Source organism: Pelodiscus sinensis, chromosome 14, assembly GCF_049634645.1.
Source record: "Pelodiscus sinensis isolate JC-2024 chromosome 14, ASM4963464v1, whole genome shotgun sequence".
NCBI lineage: Eukaryota > Metazoa > Chordata > Testudines > Trionychidae > Pelodiscus > Pelodiscus sinensis.
Window position 1 is genome coordinate 15,947,515 of NC_134724.1, and position 19,599 is coordinate 15,967,113.

The 19,599-nt window shown below is 46.4% G+C and overlaps 1 protein-coding gene across 2 annotated transcripts in view; it reads left to right on the plus strand.

Moving 5' to 3' along the window:
• Window positions 1-19,398, plus strand: part of ACAN (aggrecan) — a 90,052-nt gene extending 70,654 nt beyond the window's left edge. Inside the window, exons 14-19 of one of the 2 annotated variants that reach the window (XM_075897060.1) lie at window positions 5,747-5,860; window positions 10,514-10,672; window positions 13,085-13,167; window positions 13,661-13,805; window positions 15,766-15,948; window positions 19,203-19,398. In XM_075897060.1, coding sequence (XP_075753175.1) covers window positions 5,747-5,860; window positions 10,514-10,672; window positions 13,085-13,167; window positions 13,661-13,805; window positions 15,766-15,948; window positions 19,203-19,291 — 773 coding nt within the window. In that variant the 3' untranslated portion in view covers window positions 19,292-19,398. The remainder of the gene's footprint in view (window positions 1-5,746; window positions 5,861-10,513; window positions 10,673-13,084; window positions 13,168-13,660; window positions 13,806-15,765; window positions 15,949-19,202) is intronic. The other variant, XM_075897061.1, reaches the window with a different exon arrangement.
• Window positions 19,399-19,599: the final 201 nt, after the last annotated feature.

Genomic DNA, 19,599 nt, shown 5'->3' on the forward strand with positions numbered 1-19,599 from the left:
TGCTTGTAATTAAATCATCACTTGGAAACGTAGCCTGAGAGGGAGCACTGCAAGATAAACTTGTTTTCCTGATAAGTGTCTGCGTTTTGTAGTTTAATAGTATATGTTTTGTGTTGTGGCAGGTTATTTTCTCCTCCTCTGGACCCTGAGGCTGAAATTTCATTATTTGATATATATTTCTGTGGCTTAAGTCAGAGAATTATACTCTTTCCATCTGCTGTCAAAGTCACTATTCGGCTGTGCTCTTGCCACGAGCCATTAATTATCTCTCACATCTACGATAATTGTTTTCTCCAGCTGCTTCTTTTCTTCTTTGATCAGGAGAGATAAAGTGTGAATGAAGTTATCTTTTAGGTGCCACTTTACGGACTTTGGAACATTCTTCCCTGCTTAACACACAAGATCAGTATTTATCATATTCCCAGGAATTCCTGGAAAGCAGAAGCTATGACTTCTGGAAAGTTTTTCTCTAAAAATTATTGTTTAGTTGGTCCTTTGAGTCCCTATTTAGTGATTCACATACATCAGAAAATCCCATAAACACAGGTTAGTGTTGTTGTACACTTTGAAAATGTCTTGCTACTCAACCTGCAGAATGGGGTCAAGACTTGGATGTCAGATTGTATTTCCAGACAGGTTACCCTAAAACCCAAGATGGCAATAGGAATTTTTTCAGTGTTTAAGTGATGCTTCACAGCCTTCCTTGCATGCTGTTCCTCATCAGTGAATGTTTTAAATATAAAACAAAACTTATTTAATCAATACTCAAATCTGTCAGTGATAAAGGATGCCCTTTTAATAAAACAATATATTGTATTTTTTTTAAATCCATACTACTTTTACTGCCAGTAAGTTATTAGATATTTAAAAGGGAAATGGTTCTGAAACTCTTAATGTATTTTTTCATCACTTGTGCTGTTTGGTCATGTTTGTAATTATATAAAATGGTTAGTTTCACTTTTGTTTACAAAGGGTTTCTCTTCCTGATTTTTATGTCCTGGTACAGTGCTACTGTGTTTAAGTTTGCAAGACTGCGTGGGAAGATCTTTGTTGCATCTAATACAAGGGGTATGTCTAGACTACATGCCTCTGTTGCCATAGGCATGTAAATTAGACTACCCGACATAGTCAGTGAAGTGGGGATTTAAATATCCCCCGCTTCATTAAAATAAAAATGACTGCTGCGCTGTGCCGGCTCAGCTGATCGTCGGCACAGCGCAGCAGTCAAAACGCGGATCGGTCAACAGGGAACGACTTTGTCGGCCGCTCCTGTAAACCTCATTTCACGAGGCATAAGGGAGCGGTTGACAAAGGCATTCCCTGTCGACCTATCCGTGTCTTGACTTGCGCACTGTGTCGACGATCAGCTTAGCCGGGAAAGCGCAGCAGCCATTTTTATTTTAATTAAGACAGGGATATTTAAATCCCCGCTTCATTGACTATGTCAGCAGAGGCGTGTAGTCTAGATATACCCTAGGTGACTAGAGTAGCAGTAAATGTAATATGTACCTGGGAACACTGGAACTTAGGAAGGGGATAACAAGCTGGTGAAGCTATTTTGTATTTGCCTAAATGAAACATCTAGTGCAGGTGTGGCCAATTCGTGAGCCGCATGTGGCTCTTCCCCCCCCTTAAATTGCAGTTCGTGAAGCCTCCCTTGCAGCCCTAGAAATGGCCCCCAATTCTCTGAGCTCTCTGGGGAGCTGTCCGGTGCGGCAAAGCAAAATAGTGCTGACAGGAGCACGATGTGTCCAAAAAGCCAATCTGAGGTTTTTTTAAAGGGGCAGTGTCTATTTTGCTCGACTGAACTGGTTTTTTTTTGTTTTTGTTTGTTTGTTTGTTTGTTTTCTTAACAACATTTTCCCCCTATCTCTTTGCACTATATGCACAACTATTTTGGCCCTTTGACTGTAAGAGTTTGGCCACCCCTGATCTAGTGCAATCCTGCTACCTCCTTGCTTTCGTCAATCAACAGTTTATATTTATTAAATAGGACATCCTATTTTCATTTTTTTAATCATGAAAACATTTTTTGTAAAAATGCTAGTCCCTTTAAGAATACATCAACTAGAAACCTCATGTTGTGACAAGACGTTTGAATGGTCTTTTTTAATGTTCTGACGATACCAACGTAAGTATAAATCATCTTCAAAAGACTCCTTATTTTCTTGATGTTCTGTTCTCAGTTCCCCAGAACATGCCATCTTCTGTCTTTCTGTTAGACTGGAAGCTCGTCAAAGCAGGGACTTTCTCAATCTGTTTTGTACCACCCCAAGTACATTGTTAGCCCTTAAATAATAGTCATCTTTTCTTCCTGTCCTTGTTAAAACCAGCAATGCTGGGGGACTAGCGAGGGAATCGTGAGAAAACAAACATGCATTTTAGGCAAAATTTACATAAAATAACAAATATCAAATTACAGTAGCTTTGTAAATTCCTTCAGTGTTAAGATACATGACACAGCTGCTGGCTGCTGAAGGATCCTTGCATCCTCCCCTCAACTCTGAAAGTCTCTGTCGTGAAGGGTTGAATGGTGAGCCAGACTATGGAGGCTATGGGTGTGTAATATATACTTGTGGCAGCTAAAGGGATAACAGTAAAATGCCAAGCATTACGTGTTTGAATGGTTTAACATTTCTTTTACTTAAGTTTCCTTCTCATGTAAAGCTCCGGCTCCAGAACATACATATCATAGATCTATTCTCCAGTGTCTCTAGGGTCTATATTATGTTGGATGTGAGCAGGTGATATTATTTATTATTCTAAAACATCTCTAAAACCCAAATACCACCAGGGTGAATAGAAACTCAGCCACACCAACTCCATATGTCTTGACTTGTGGGAGACTCTATAGATACCGGTAACTGCTGAGACAAGATGGTTTCTAAATATAGACAAAAGCACAGTCCCTGCCTCAAAGAGCTAACATGCTAAATGGCTAGTTCAATATTTATTATTTTCATGTGTTTTAAATGTCAGCTTTCAAAATATTTGCAGCATGCATTTCATGTCTGAATGTTCTTATGTTATTTTTACCAACACTGTTAAAATATATCGTGTGTGTGTGTGTGTGTGTGTGTGTGTGTGTGTGTGTGTGTGTGTATAGGCGTTTATATATATATATATATTGAGTATCCATATAGCATATATAATATGTACAGTGCATATTATATACAAGTACAACAGCAAGTTCTGCTCTGATGTTATTTCCTGATTTGAAATTTGATGCAGTATACTAGCCCACGTGTATATCTGCTGCCCTTCTTCCTCCAGGTGGGACCACTGCAGATCAGCTGTGTCTGAAAGTGATCTTGGGTGCATAAAACGTTAATCCTTCTCACTGAACATAAATGAAGAGCCCATTGCAACTCCTTGCTAAACATTCTGCTTTAGCTCCTATACATGCTTTATTTCCATTTCTACAGTGTGGCTTTCCACTTATAGAAGCTAATGGACAAAGGAGAACCCTCCCTTACTTGTTCAGGTGGCGACCACTGTAATTGGCATCAACTCCTGCTGCTACTGTTCCTGGGAAATTTGGTGTGTACTGGGATTTTAATCTCCTCTCAACACATTTCAGTTTCCCTTTTGTGTTTTAAATCTTTTAGGATCCAAAGACGTGAGCCCATAAGTTGTTATCAACCTGACTCATCCTTTCTTTTCTACAAAATCATTCCTTTTTTGTTCTGGAAAGTCCCAAAATGCTTATTAGTGTTGTTGAAAGCCTCACATTACACTAAAAATAATAGCTCACAAAAGATGAATTAGTATTTCAGTGGAAAGTCCAGAGAAGAAGCCAAGTGCAAAACTAGTTTAAATGTTTCATAAGCCATTTGCAGAATATTTGCAATACCCCCCAGGCCCACAAATTAGGATACAAATAACAAGGGCTCTCAATCTTTAAGTGCAAACTGACTACCAGCTGGTGCCAGGAAGACTTGCTGCTCATCATTTCTCTCTCTATATACAAAAAAGTTTTTCCTGCCAGATGACAGAATGTTCCTGCCGAGCAACAGAATAACATCATCACATCATCAGCATCAACAGGCTCTCTCAGCGAAGCAAAAGCAGCCAGAGAGAGGGGGGTAGGCAAGCATAGCGAGTAAAGGTTGCAGCTCCCTAGTAATATTTTACAATTCAATGTGCTAAAAGAGTCGATTTTTCTCTGAAGTATCTGACTAGACAATAGCAAAGTTAAAACATTCATCTGTTTTCTTATGGCTGAAGACAAAATACTTGATTAGATGGATCGCTGTTCTGCTCTGGTATGGCAGCAGAGAGGATATTGGACTAGACAAACGATTAATCTGATCCAATGTGGCAGAAGTCAGAATATGGAACTTGATGGATTGTTGTTCTGCACCATGATGGCCATCTCCACGCCCTTCTGTGATTCATCTTCTCTTAGTCTGTTTTCCCACTAACCCCTCTGGCATTGACGTGTGGTGTCAGGAAGATGACTTCTGTTAAAGTCAGTATCTTTAAGACATTCTAGTACTTCGGTGTTTGAGGAGCAAGACTTTGAAAAAAAAAAGAATAGTCTCACTAAAGGAGCTAACCAGAAACTACTGTTTTTAGCCTACAAGCTTTTCTGTATGCATTTGGAGACAATTACATTCTTACTCATTGGCGCTTTGCTACAGTTTCTTGAGCTGACTTCATCTCTGCAGCCCTTTCATTCTAATTAACTTGTTTCTTCTGTCTGATTTCAAGACTCACTGAGGAATAGGATTAAGTTCAGACTTGAGAGATATTAAGAAAAAAATATAGAAGATTGTATTTTGTAGCATATAGATCCAGACTGTTCATTGTGGTATCATTCTGAACATAACAACCAATTGATCCAAGCCACTTTCTTTCCCTCCCTGAATTGGTGGGAGCTAGGCAAGCCATTACAGTAGTGACATGTACTGTCCATATTGGGGGTAACTGACAAACTATGAGACTTGGGACCAAAGCTGGATCTACCCAAAGGCCTCTTTGTACCAATGGAGCAGTACAAAGAGTCCATAAAACTGTCCTAAATGGGCAGCTAGAAGTTCCTGCTGTATGGAGAAAAGCTGCTAGAGCTGGCTTTACTCCTGCCCCATCACTAGCAAGCAGGGTCAGGTGCATGGCAGGGCCAAGGTTGGAACATATGGCATTCCAGCATTTCTTGCCAAAGAAATGACCCCTGCAACCCGCTGTTCTATGGAACAGGTGAGGAGTTAGCCCTGGGAGTTCAGGATCAAGAATGACATCTGGACTTTGGTTAGAAGAAGTCAAAAATGAGGAGTCCAGGAGGGAAAGGGAAGTATTGTTCCATGTTTGAGGTTGTTCTCTTGTTTAAGAGAAGTCCAATGTCTGACTTTTAGACATTAGCTTATGGAGGCTGAGACACAAGTTAAGCAGAAAAGATGGACAAGGAAGAGCCACAACTGACGTCAAAAGATACTGAGCAGAATACATTGAAAGTCATCTCTCCAATCTCCGCTGATGTTGTCCTAATATCACCATAGCATTCTCCAGCCATCAAGTGACAGAAATTTGAGTGAAAAATGTCAGCCTTTTAGGGTGGGTTGGGCTTTTAGCTTTCTTTTCTTCAGCAGTAGCAGCAGCAGCAGTAGTTTTAAAAGTTATCCCGTAACCCAAGCTTGAGCTCTCCCAAAACCATGGATGCTCCCTGTTGAACAAGTAAACAAACAAGTTCTCCTGTTGGTGGAGTTCCCTGCCCGGAGTCCTAATGGCAGCCCTTGATTTCTTGCAGACATTGATGAGTGCCACTCAAGCCCCTGTCTGAATGGAGCTACCTGCGCTGATGGCATCGACTCTTTCAAATGCTTATGCCTTCCCAGCTACGGAGGGGACCTGTGTGAGATCGGTACGGCCTACTAGCTTCAGCTAATTTTACTAACAGCTGCACCACCCAAAAAACTGACCCCCAACATTCTCCCACCAATCCCGCCCTCATCGCAATAAGCTAACTCCTAACAGCAGTTAAAATACATCTTACAGGGGAAAAGACCGAGCTGTTTGCTTACAATTATTGTTATTTTTCCATCACAGCATCTTGTTTATCCAGGAAATTCTTCTTAACTTCTAGGAGACAGTGGCATCTTTAGGGCTTCTAGGGAACCTACTGTCTTCTTGGCTTCTTGAAGAGAGAGATTACTCTCTTTCTTGTTGTTTTTGCTAAAAAAAATTGCATAAAGCACATTTGATACTGTTTGCCATAAGCACAAGCATGCTGTTGGCTCAAAGAAAACCATTCCAATCTACCTGTAATAATCCATCTGTAGTAATAGGGCACATTTTTATGGCATGTGAATCTTGTCTGCTCTTCTGGGACTTCAGTGAAAGATGGGTGAATTGAGTCATGTGACATGACCATGTTTCACTTTGTGAGGATTCTTCTATGAAGGACTTCATTCATGCTTGTGAATCTTCTCAGATTCCACCTGACGTGTGTCATTTCCTTCCAACGAATGCAGTTTTCACGGCAACAATGGCAAGCAGTGAGAATCCTTGAGGGAAAAATGAAATATCCTGTTTTTTCATCAGAATGATATTTTCTTGTGTGCACAAATATCATTTGTTTAGAGAGAGAAAACAGAAGAATATTTTACCTCAAGTCCATGAAAGTTAGCTTTTTTGACACTTTCTCCAGGAGGAAAAATGCTCCTGCCTTTCTCTACAGGGACAGGGAGAAGCAGGTTTGAAAATACTACCCATTCACCTTCTAATGGGCAATAGAAACAATATTTGATCTTCCCCCCACTCGTTCTCCTTTTAATATGAATATATGATAGAGTCAATGGTAGAAGAAGAACTGTTAAGAATGAGTAGAGTTGTGAGCAGGCGCTATTCAAGCTTCCTTCACTTATCTCTTCCAGTGTACCTCAGTCCTAATGTTTAGCATCTCCTACTGGTCTGGCATAGGAGCCCCACCTTAGATGAAGCAAGAGACCTCCTATAATATGGAGTATTGCTTCTAATGGCTGTATTGAAACACCACTCCCATATTTGACCCAAACCTAGTGTAATCTCTTCTCTTCATAACAGTTTGTCTATTAATGGAATCTTGACATCAATGGGTATCTTTATATTGGATTACTTTGGAATGTATGAGAGCAGTCTACTGCCCTAAATATCAGTGGAAATGCCACCTTTAAAATCCAGCCTTACCCCCAAGACAGAATGAATGAGCTACTTTTCCTTCTCTAACTTCTTTGATTCCCTAAAAACATCTATGAAGTCAGTAGCATTTTAGATAGAAATATAGAATCATGGAACACTAGGACTGGAAGGGACCTCAAAAGAAGACATCAGGTCCAATCACCTGCACTCACGGCAGGACCAGGAACCATATCCCTTCCAGATGTTTATCTAACCAGTTCTAAAATAAATCCAAAGGTGGAGATTCCACAACTTCCCTAATAATTTATTTCAGTGCTTAACCATCCTGACAGTCAGGAAGTTTTTCCTAATGTACAACCTAAACCTCCCTTGCTGCAATTTAAGCCCATTGCTTCTTGTGCTATCATCAGAGGTAAAGGGGAATAATTTTCTCCTTCCTCTTTGTAACACCCTTTTAGATACTTGAAAGCTGTTATCATATCCCCTCTCAGTTGTCTCTTTTCCAAACTAAACAAGCCCAGTTCTTTCAATCTTCCCTCATAGGTCATGTTTTCTAGACCTTTAATAATTTTTGTTGCTCTTTTCTGGACCTTCACCAATTTCTCCACATCTTTCCTGAACTGTGGTGCCCAGAACTGGACACAATACTCCAGTTGAAGCATAATCACCACGAAGTAAAGCAGAAGAATCACTTCTCATGGCCATATACACAGTCAGTCATTCTTAAATGCCTATAAATGTGAAATCAACCTGTAGAACTCCTTGACAGAGGATGTTGTGAAGGATAAGACTATAACAGGGTTCAAAAAAGAACTAGATGAATTTATGGGCAGTAGATTCATCCATGGCTATTAGCCTCTTTGTCCCTCACCTCTGTCTGCAGAAAGCTGGGAATGAGCGATAGGAGATGGATCACTTGATGATTACCTGTTCTGTTGATTTCCTCTGGGTACCTGGCATTGGTCACTGTTGGAAGACAGGACCCTGGATTAGATGGACTTTTTGTCTGTCTGAACCAGTATGATCATTTTTATGTTCCTATGTGAAAGCTTGGAGTGAGTGCCACTTGATATTCAATTTTACCTGCTTCTTATAGACAGCTGCTCTACATATTTATGTATAGGTTATTGCTTTATAAGAAAGCCTTTTGTTTTCTGGTAGAATGTCCTAGTGAGATTGTGCATTGCGTTCCATCCTAAATCAGTGAGTGTGATAGTTTATAAAGGTCTGTGACATAACCAACCAGAAAAAGACACTTAGGCATATTATGTACTCCCTCCCGAGCTCTTGGAGATGTGGTGGACGTGACCCAGGTTTGTGAACAGCTCCTGCGCCCCAAGGTTGACCCAGTGGAGATGGTCTGTTTGGTCTGTAAAGGAAGAAGCAAAAAAAGAGAATTCAAAGGACCCACCAACCCCTTTCTATAGATATATCTATATTTCATTAAAGTGGAATATACAACGTCTTCCTTGCTTAGGGTTAGAGGGATTTGTTGAATGGTCAAAAGGAAAAATAAAACCCATGACCTGGAAGGCACAAGGAGCTGAGAAAGGATGACAGATGGATGAACTCTCTCTGCCACTGAAAGGATGCGACTAAATCTCCATCTTGTCACCATTAGATCTTCCTTCCTTTCACATCACTGATGCTCCCTTTTCTCATCAATGGGCTCATCGCATCTCCTCTTCCTCACAGTGACAGTTCTTCTCTGGCTTTGTACCTTGTCGTGGTGGTGCAGATTCTGGGTGCTAGTCAGTGGAGGCCGTGATAAGAGATGATAGGCTATAGTAAATTCAAAGACCGAAAAAGATAATCATTCCATGATTTGAGGGCAACTGCCTGCAATGTAAGTGTCTATTTGAAGGAGATTGTTTTATCTTAGATTGGACATTAGGAAAAATGTCCTAACTGTCAGGGTGGTTAAGCACTGGAATAAATTGCCTAGGAAGGTTGTGGGATCTCCATCATTGGAACTGTTTAAAAGCAGGTTAGACAAACACCTGTCAGGGAAGGTCTAGATGGTGCTTGGTCCTGCCATGAGTGCAGGGGACTGGACTCGATGACTTCTTGAGGTCCCTTCCCATCCTATGAATCTATGAATCTGTCATCACAAGAGCATCTGCCCCAACGATTTCTGTGTTTGTCCCTGTTTCTTCTTGGTTTTCAGAAGGTATTTGTATGCGTTTGTTAACGGCAGAGAACAAAGGATTCCCCAAAATCCTTTCTTTTCTTTATTCCGTTGCATCTGCTCAGCCCTTTTCCATTTTTAAAAAGGATTTGGTTCTACTTTTATGTATTTTCTGCCTTACATCCCTTGCTTACCTTTTCTCCTCAGTCCCCAAGCCCTGGACAGCTAGTCTCATAGTCCCTGTGCCCTGTGAATCAGTTTCCAGAGTTTCTGTGGCCCCAATTATTCATTTCCAGGACCCACACTTCCTGATGTAGGACTCAGCTACCATCTGATGCCCTTTCCTGGTATCTGTTCCTTGTAGAGAATCTCCCATATGCATCCTCTCCACATAAGAGCTAGCATTTCTGTTCAAAAGAAACTACCCCCCTCCATTATTAAAACAAATTAAAATAGCTAACTTCTCTGAGGTGAAGAGGGTAGGCACTAACTTCCCTTTTAATGACTTTACCTTTCAATCCTTGACCCCAGTCATAATGTAAAAAATCAAATATTTTGTGCCTTTAATTTTCTTTGATGGCATTTCTCAGTAATCACTAGCAATAACCACTTAAAGAGGTGATCGATTTTTGCTCTTTTCCTAATCCTTTTTTTAAATATTTTCTTTAGTGGTTGTTTTTTTCTGTCTCCCATATGGTAAGTCCTGCCCCACGTTGCTTTTCTGTGATCTCACCGGGTTGCTTATTCCATCTGAGAAGACTCAGAATAGTGATTGTATCCCACTGAATCTGAACTGTGACCTCTCCTTCCCCTCCCTCCCATCTTTGATGCATAAACACTGATTGTGGGGAGCAAAATACAGGTTTCAAAGATGAAAGCTGCTCCCCAAGGTGAACAAAATCAGCAGGACAGCCCTGGGGGGGGAAAGTGGTGTAATCTGAGGGTATTTCTCAAATGTAGAGTTCTGGAACCTGATTGGGAATTTGAAATATTCAGGAATTTATCTGTCAAATTTTTCAGTAGTGCCTATCTCCACTTCTACCACAGGGTCTTTAGCCTACATCCCCTCCATAAACTATTCCTTGGTTGCCTTCTGATCATTTTACCTTGGAGACTATAACATACAAAAATATCAAGGTTTATTCTTTAGTGGGTGTGACCATGTGTGTATTTTTGTTCCATGAATGCTTGGTCAACCGAGAGGTGAGTTGGATGGCACTCTGCTCTGACACATGCAGTTCCCTTTCATTCCCTTCTTGTGTGTTTCAGACCTGGAGGATTGTGATGAGGGCTGGACCAAGTTCCAGGGCCATTGTTACAAGCACTTTGAACAGAGAGAGACATGGGTGGAAGCTGAGACCCGGTGCCGGGAACATCAATCCCATCTGAGCAGTATCATCACTCCAGAAGAACAAGAGTTTGTGAACAGTGAGTGCTGGGGTTAATGGCTAGGATCTGAGGGAGGATGGGCAAAGATCAAGCTGACTATTTAGGCCTCAAAAAGTCCACTGAACTTGCTGGGTGAATTCCACTGACTCTCACAGTTCTTGTCAATCGAGGCCTGTCAACCTAAAGGAGAGGAGGAATCGTCAGTATCTGGGGCCATATTGGGAAACAAACCCGGTTCATTCCATAGATCTGTGGCTCATACAGACTTGCTATGGTATCCCATTGCCACATTAGCTGCTTCCCAAGATGTTTGCACCTGTTGGCATGTTCATACCAATGCAGAGGTTTGTGGGGAGCAGGATATTGGAAGATGTAGGTGTTGCTGAGGGGTGGGTGCCTGGTGACTTGTTGAGAGGAGGGGAAAGGATGGGAGTGTGAGAGAGCTGGGAGGAAGGTCTTTGGGGAGTGGGAAGGTGTGACATAGGTGGGAGAGGAAAGGCAGGGTGTTAAGGAGTGGGAGTCTGAGGTCGGGGAGGGGAACTGGCAGGAGGGCAAGGCACTAGGAGCAGAGGGCCTGAAGTGGGGAGGGATGTCGGTGGGGGTGAGGCATTTGTGGGTTGAAGGCCTGAGGGAGGGGAGGGGGCTTGATGAGGTGAGGCATGTGGAGCTCAAGGGCCTGAGGCAGGGATGGGGGCTTGGCAGGGGTGAGGCATTTAGGGGTCAAGGGCCTGAGGCGGGGGAGGGGATCTTGGCAGGAACAAGGCATGTCTGGAGTGGGACCCTGAGGCGGGGGAATGGGGCTTGACAGTGGGTTTGAGCATTGGGAGCCTGCGGTAAGGAGAGGGGTTTGGTGAGGATGGGGCATGTGGGAGTCTGAGGCAGGATGGGGGGAATGGGAGCAGGGGTGGGGAACTTGGCATGGGCAGGGCATGTGAGGAGTGGGACTCTGAGATGGGGTGTGTGGGGAGCAGTTCACACCAGCCAGGAGAAGGATCCAAGGGGAGTGCTTCTCCCCCCCACCCGCGGCACTTGTGCCACTGTGCTCTTGGTGGCCCAGAGGAAGAAAGGCAGGGAAAAGTCCTGCTGGCTGTGGGAAACTCTGCAGGGCTGGTCCATGGGGCTGCCCAGTCCTGACTGTTCTGCCTCCCACCTCTCCAATCTTGGTAGAAATAGCAAGACCTGGGAGTGGGCTGGGGTGGAAGCAGCATCTTTCTTACACTGGAGCCAGTGAGACTGCACCCCAGGACTCCAAATAGCTCCAGACCAGAGAGGGAGATGGTCTCCTCTGAGCTGGTGCAGTGAGGAGGTGCTGGAGAAGTCTTCTCACTCCGGGAGAAGAAGGAATAACCCTCCCATTTTTCTGGAGGAGAGGGAGCTGAGATGAGAGTACACCCCATGGATCGACTTGGAGTGGGATCATCATGCAGCCGGGGTGGGGAGCAGAACTCTGTCCAACCAAGTTTCAGTCTAAGGGGATTAGAACTGGTGAAACTTCTACTATGGTGCACAGTCTTGTCCAGGATGCCTGGGGACTTCCCTTATGCCAAAACCAACCAGAATGCCAGTGTGCCATTCTCTGGCCCCATTAGTGAGCGAGGGAGATATGAGGGCCTGCAGGCATGTGGGAAAAGTGGCCCAGTTTGGACCCAACTGGGGTTTTATGTTGGGGCACCAAGATGCAACATTTCCCTTCTTGCTGTGCCCTTCTGCATCCTTGCTTCTGAAGGGGTGATAGACCACAAAGTAAGACCTGCCCTTCGTCCGCACTAGGATAATAACATCTCTAGTCGGAGTAGCCACCTGGCAGCCCATGGCAAGGGTACTACAGGAGACTTTCATGAGATTAATAAGGCAAACTAGAGCCACCTGTACAGTGACACTCCAGAGCAGCGTTTCTCAACCAGTGGTATAAGTACCCTTAGGGGTACTCAAGAGAAATCTGGGAGGTACGTCAACACAACTGAAATTTGGAGAATCTGACTTTTTGTTTTAAGTTTTACAGCACTTTATTATTTTTGTACTTTTTACACCCAAAAATTTCATCGCCCGCCCGGCTACGATGAAGTTGTTTAAACAAATGTGTTGCGACGGTAGAAAAAAATGTTGTCTGTCTGAAAACTGTAGGTACTGGGGGTACTTATAATTTTTTTTGTAAAGGGGTACTTTATAAAAAAAGGTTGAGAAACACTGCTCCAGAGCACCGCCAGCTTAGGCACTCTCAGTTCCTAGCTGAGGGAGATTTATCCACCGCTCCTTTAACTGATCTGACTTCATCATTCAGAGCCACCCTTTGTCAAACAACCATGATACAGACCTGTCACTATGATGTTCCAATCCTTGGCAGAACCCAGGGTGCCTCTGTTGCGTCTCCTGCCACTAGCGTGGGCGAGGTGAATGGTGGTGGAACTCCCTTCCCCATTCCTTACTCTTCTCTCCATCTTTCTTTTTCAGACTACGCACAGGATTACCAGTGGATTGGACTCAGTGATAGGGCCATTGAACATGACTTCCGCTGGTCTGATGGAAACTCCCTCGTGAGTTGTGTGTGGGGATGGGGGCATTTCTTCACTGAGAGTCATTTCAGGAAAGCACCACCTTTTCCCATGCCCACTTTAACTTTTTGTGCTGTGGTGTATGGTCATGAAGCTGTTGTCTGGGGACTGGATGTTAGAGTCATTGGAGTGAGGCAACTGGGACACGCACTGATTGGAGTCAGTTATGAGCTATTTTGCAGAGGGAGGGACCAACGTTCCTTCTCATTTTTTCCATCCATGTGTGGAATAAATTGTGTTAGATGCACCAAGGCATGTGCAAATATGCACCACTTGTAGAAACACATGCTACCGGTTGTGGGTGTTTTGCTAATCATCTGGGTAGTATCTGAATCTCTCCTGGGTGGCTGCTTAAGCTCACAGCTTATAGGGAACACTGGGACCATCCCGTTCAGTGTTTGCACAGTATGAAAGCTGAAGAGAATAGGGAAAATGTCTCTGTAACTTAGAGGAAGGGCTTCTCATCTCTTCACAGCAATATGAGAACTGGAGGCCCAACCAGCCCGACAACTTCTTTGCGGCAGGAGAGGACTGTGTGGTGATGATCTGGCATGAGCAAGGAGAGTGGAACGATGTCCCATGCAACTATCACCTCCCTTTCACGTGCAAGAAAGGAACAGGTGAGCTATGGCGCTCCTTGTTTTTGGGTGCGGGTCCATATCCAGGCTTAGGCTGCAGCTCTTAAATCTGTAGCACGAGAGCAGCTAAATTTTATCCTACCAAGGGTTTCATCGGCATCTTGCCAGGATGTAAAGGGCTTCAGTAGAGTACTTAGCAAAGCCCTTCCTCCTTGATACGTAGGGGCAGCTTACGAGATGACTAGGCCCGGAAAGCAGTGTGACTTCTGCTTCGATAAAGGTGGAACATTGCAAGCTGGGATACTTACCCTCCATGGAGTTCACAGAGGCACTGCAGGACTTGGTGGACCATACTTTAGTTATCGCTTGGCTCTAACAGGAGTAAACACCTGGCTGTGAACCCAGGAAACCTCACCCATTCCTTGGGCAGAACCTTAATTTTTGCAGAGTGACCCCGCTTAAGAGATTAGTACGGGAAATGGAGACAAATCCCACATGGATTTGAAACAGCAAAAGGGATTTATGGAAGCAGAATTAGGATTTGACCAGGATCCCCAGTACCAACACCTCTCAAGTCTTGAAGAAAAGTGCTGTAAAATTTTTAATAAACACGCATGGTCAGGACGTTGGCTTTATGTGGTATGATGGTATTTCCAGCAGCACCACATCCCTTAGCATTGTACAAAAATTAAGGCCATTGAGTCCAGACTGCCTGAGGATGGAGAGCACCGTCTACTGAGACACCCACCCATCTCTGCAGCACACCACTGTCTAGAATCGCCTGTGACTTCGTACTCCCCAGCCCTGCATTGGGGTGTTTGAGTCCGTGCTGATTCTGGGTCACTCTCACTGCTCTTTTGATACACCTTGGAGGTCTCCGGTCCAAGCATTGATCTCGTCCAGCCCTGGATCAAGCTGCAGAGGTGGTGTGATTGCAGGAAGATGATGGAGTATGGGAAGTGCCCTTTCCTAGCTCACTTTCTTCTTCAAGCCATCCACTCCCATCCACCCACAGCCCCAGTGGCACAGAAACAACAAAAGCCTTCCTGACAGCCACTTCCTTGTGCCTGACCCTCACTATGGCCCTGCCTTTCCAGAGGGGAGGGATGGAACCCTTTGGAAGGTTGTTGCTAAGTTTCCCAGCCTGTCGCAGAATTTCAATATCCCCCCGATTAAATTTCCAAGACAGAAGTAACCGCAGCAGAATCTGAAAAGGAGTTTGGTTTGTAATTAACTGGCTTTTATTTAGGGCCTCCGTCTCTAGTCCCCCAAACAAAGGAAATGATCCCTCCTTTGTTTGCTGCTTCCGTGGCCCCCACGTCTGGCTGACAGATGTGGCAATACAGCAAGCCAGGCCTAGGCAAGGGCAGGCACTTAGCAACGCTGGCATCAAGTACTGGCATGTAATAGATGCCCAACAGAGCTCCAGTGTAGAATCCCCTTCCCTGTCTGGATCCAAGGCATCCGCAGGGAGCTGGCCATGTGCTTTGCACTGCAGCCAGGTGTGCTTGTCAGCCGAGCAACGCGGAGGCCTCTGCTGTGGCTGCAGTGAATCAAACAGGCTGATGTTTTACCTGTGTCTCTGAGATAATGCACACTCAGGGTTCCCACCACTCACGTGCCACATGGAGCAGCTCATACTTCACCCCGTGCAGCACAGAAGCACTGAGCAGCACACTAGCCAGTCAGCCTATTCCTGGTGGGGTGAGAAATGATCCCTGTATATGCAGCTGCCCCTTTCCCCCCCAGAAAGGACTGCGTTTCAGTGGTAGGTGAAGCAGTCCTTTTATGTACAGCCTGTAACCCACTTTGGGATCCCCTGGGAGAAACTGCACCAGGGAGCTGTAGTTGAATGGTTCTTATTCTAGGGAGAGTGTGTGAATGTGAGCAGCATGGTTAGACTCGAGCTGCTTGGTGGACAGCCCGCTTTGGCCCATTGCCTAGCAGGGGCACCTTGAGGTTGGAGCCTCCAGTTGCTCATTGTCTTGCTTGCCTGTGTCAGTTGCCTGCGGGGACCCACCTGTGGTCGAGAACGCCAGGACCTTTGGAAGGAAGAAGGACCGATATGAAATAAACTCCATGGTGCGGTACCAGTGTAACCAGGGCTACGTACAACGCCACGTGCCCACGATTCGGTGCCAGCCCAATGGCCACTGGGAGGAACCACGGATAGCCTGCATAGATCGTACGTATTGTTCTCCCTGCCTGCTCTTTGCACCATGGCCCTCTGAGTCTCCCGCGTGACACTTAGCCCAAGGCCAAGCTCTGGGAGTCCATGGGTGGATTCCTGGAAACAATCCACACCAGTGGTCCCCAATGCGGTGCCTGCGGGCGCCATGGCGCCCACCGGGCCATTTCTGTGCGCCTGTGGAGTGATCAGGGCCAGCCCCGCCCCCAGGCACGTGGTGCATGGGTGGTGCCGGCCCCAAGCACGCAGTGTATGAGTGGCCCCGCCCCTGGGTGCACAGCGCAAGGGCGGTGCCAGCCCCGGGCGCGCGGCATATGCGTGGTGCCGGCCCCTGGGTGCGCAGCACATGGACGTCCCCACCCATGGGCGCATGGTACATGGGCTGTGCCAGCCCCGGGCATGTGGGGTATGAGCATCCCCGCCCCTGGGTACGTGGCATAGGAGCGGCGCCGGCCCCAGGCGCGCAGTGCATGGGCGCTGCTGGCTCCTGGGTGTGAGGCACAGGAGCAGCGCCGGACCCAGGAGTGCGGCACATGGGTGGCACCGGCACTGGGCACACAGCGTATGGGTGGCCCTCTCCCGGGCGCGTGCACGGCCCCAGCCCCGGGTGCCTGTGTGGCCTCGCCCCCAGGCGCATGTGCGTCCCGGCCCCTGGGTGCCCAGCGCGTGAGTGGCCCCGCCGCCGGGCGCACGGCAGCCCCAAAAGGTTGGGGACCACTGATCCACACTCTACAATGCAGGGCAGGGTGGCCGACAGACTTTGCTGGGCTTTGGGAAAGGTGGGAGGAGATAGCTCTAGACCCCTGCAAGGGGTGGGACCTTGGGCAAAAGGGTTGTGGCTGGGTGCTTGCCGCCCCAAGTCAGCCCTTCAGCACTGCCCAGTGCATGCTGCCCAGTGCTCCAACAGCAATTTAAAGGGCTTAGGGCTCTGGCCACTGCCATTGCTTCTATAGTGGTGGCTGGGAGCCTGGGGCCCTTTTAAATCTCTGAGGCCTCAGGGCCGCTGCCATCTTTGCACACCCACTGCCATTGGTGGGGCCTGAATTGAAAAGGCAGCCTAACCAGGGAGAGGGCAACTTTACCCCCCTCCCCCCCCCCCCCACCCAGATGTAGGACTGATGGCTTCTGGAGGGAGTTGCCTCCATTTCTTTTTGTCTGGAGGGACTTGAAGGACATGGAGCAAAGAGGTGGGATGGTGGAGAGCCAAAGTGCAGGAGGAAGGGTGATATATATGGCTCCAGGACAGAGGTGTCCTCCACCCACTCTCTCATCCACGGAAGATACAGGTTTGCTGTCACCCAGACTAGTGGAAAGGGCTGTTTAGCCTGTGCCAGAAAGTCAAGATTGTTCTTTGTCTCAGTTAAAACTCCTGCGTTACCAGGATTATTGGTGCTGGTATTTCCCAGGTGGGTCTGGACCACGGGGACCAGCTGGAAACACAGCCTTGACTCTTCCAAGTCAGTGCAGCCGCCAATGGTCTGAAAGCTTCTGCCTAGTCAAAATGTGCTGGCTTCTCTGAGCCCAGGGATCCTTATAGCTGTCGAGGAAGATGGGGGACAGCTCATGGGGAGGGGAGGAGAAGCAGCTAAAATGGATCTACCAGGATTCCCATGGAGGGAGAAATCTGCACGTGGCGGGGGTTGAGGGAAGAAGATTAAATGGTTTGTTATGGCAATATCTGCGGGGAGTTAGGGTGCCACCTTAAAGGGCACCCTAAGACCTCACTGAGACTCAGTTTAGGCCTGTCTACCCAATGTGGTCCCTGTGTATCCCACTCCCGCAGTGAGGCTCTGAACAGAAGCAGGAAACATAAAATTCCAAGGAAGGGTTAGTCCAAGAGCCAGGCAACCAGGGGTCTTTGTCCCCTCTTCTCCTGGCTTGTTCCCTCCCAAGCATCTAAACAACAGCAACCAACACATCCAGGAAGTATGACCAAGCCATTCTGTTCAGTCCCCTGCCCGGGTGCTACAGGACCCCTCATTCACTGGCTAATCTGAGCCTGGGTTTAATTTGATCTAAAGCCTGCAAAAAACAAATCATTTTAATCAGAACAACTCAGTTGCCTCCCTCAGTTGTGATCTAGTTAGGTGACTCCAAGGTAAATCAAAGTGTGGCTAACTAAAGTTGCTACTCAATTCAGAAGCAAGGGGGAAAAAATGGACCAGGAGATAAGTGAAATACAACTGCAGGTAAACACTGTATTAGTCAGCCTTGGCTCCTGACTCCCCTTGGCACTGCACATGTTGCACCATGTTCCTAAGGCCCATAGGCGCTTATCCACTGCTGGTGCCAATCAAGCCAAGAGGAAGGGTCTGAACTCAGGGACAGATGCATGAAAGGAAGGTCTTTGTTCCTAACTAGCCCATCTGTGCTCACTGCTCATTCCCCACTGATGTCATATTTGCCCCTACGGCAACCTGCTGAGCTATCCTGAGTAGAAGGCTCCACATGTAGGTGGGGAGGCACCGCTCTGTGAGCTGTATTCACAGCCATCTGCCCCTGTGATAAATGAGATCACTGCTGGGGGTGGGAAGAAACTCTCCCACTACACGTAACACTAATTCATTTTCCTCTTGTAGCCTCTTCTATCAGAGGTGCTCAAAGTCTCCCCGACTCCACCCCATGGGTTAAGTTGGAATTAGCCTCATTTTACAGATGGGAAGACTGAGGCACAGACAGGGGACGGGATGTGCCCAGTGCCACACTGTGCAGCTGTACAATGGACAGACCTTAGAGCTCCTGTCTCCCTAAGCAAAGTCTTTGGGTGCATTATGGGTGCTTCTGGGGGCGATCTCATTCCTTGCTGGGCCAGTGGTCTGGGCTGTGCTGGCTGCTTCTATGCTTGTCTGCTCACAAGGAGAGGGAAGAAATACACAGCGTATTGGACAGACAGCAGCCCAGTTGTCTCTGAATAGGATGCTTTTCAACAGGCTCCCAGGAGGCACCTGACTCTCTTTAAATTCGGTGTTTGCGGGGGGACAGGGGCCATCACAAAGTGCACTGAAAAAGCTCCACTGATTTCTCCGGTCCCGGCGCGCCAGAGGCAAGAGAAGGCCTGATTGTCTGGTGGCGAGCGGGCTGGCGCCACAGCACACTCTGCCCGGATGGTCAGAGGCAGAGCTTGCATAGAAGCCCCTGCTGTGTTTTTCCAGGGAGCGTGAGGCCTGGGGTGAGCCAGCTAAGGACAAGCAGGGGCTCTGTAACTTTCTCCCAGTAACAAGCTGCCTTTTCTTCTCCTCCTCCTCCCGCAGCCTCCATCTACAAACGCAGACTACACAAGAGGAGCCCAAGGAATCGGTCAAGACCCAATGGCAGAGAGGCACAGACACCCACCCATTAGAGAGGGGAGCGAGAGATTTTTACCAAAATTATATTAGCAGAGTCAGTGTCTTCTTCTTGATGTTGTTGCTTTTTGTCATATAAGGAAAAAAATATATTAAAGAAAAACTCCACCTTTGTGTATATATATCAAAAACAAACCAACCTCAGCACACCAAAGCACCGTGAATTCGATTCCAGCATTTTTACTAACCGTCCGGTTCCAAACACCTTTGTGCCTTTGGGGATGGGGTGGGAGGGTTGCAGAGGGCAGCGGGGGGTTAAGTTAAATAATAAAGAAGATTATTTTTTCCTGATTTTATCCACGAA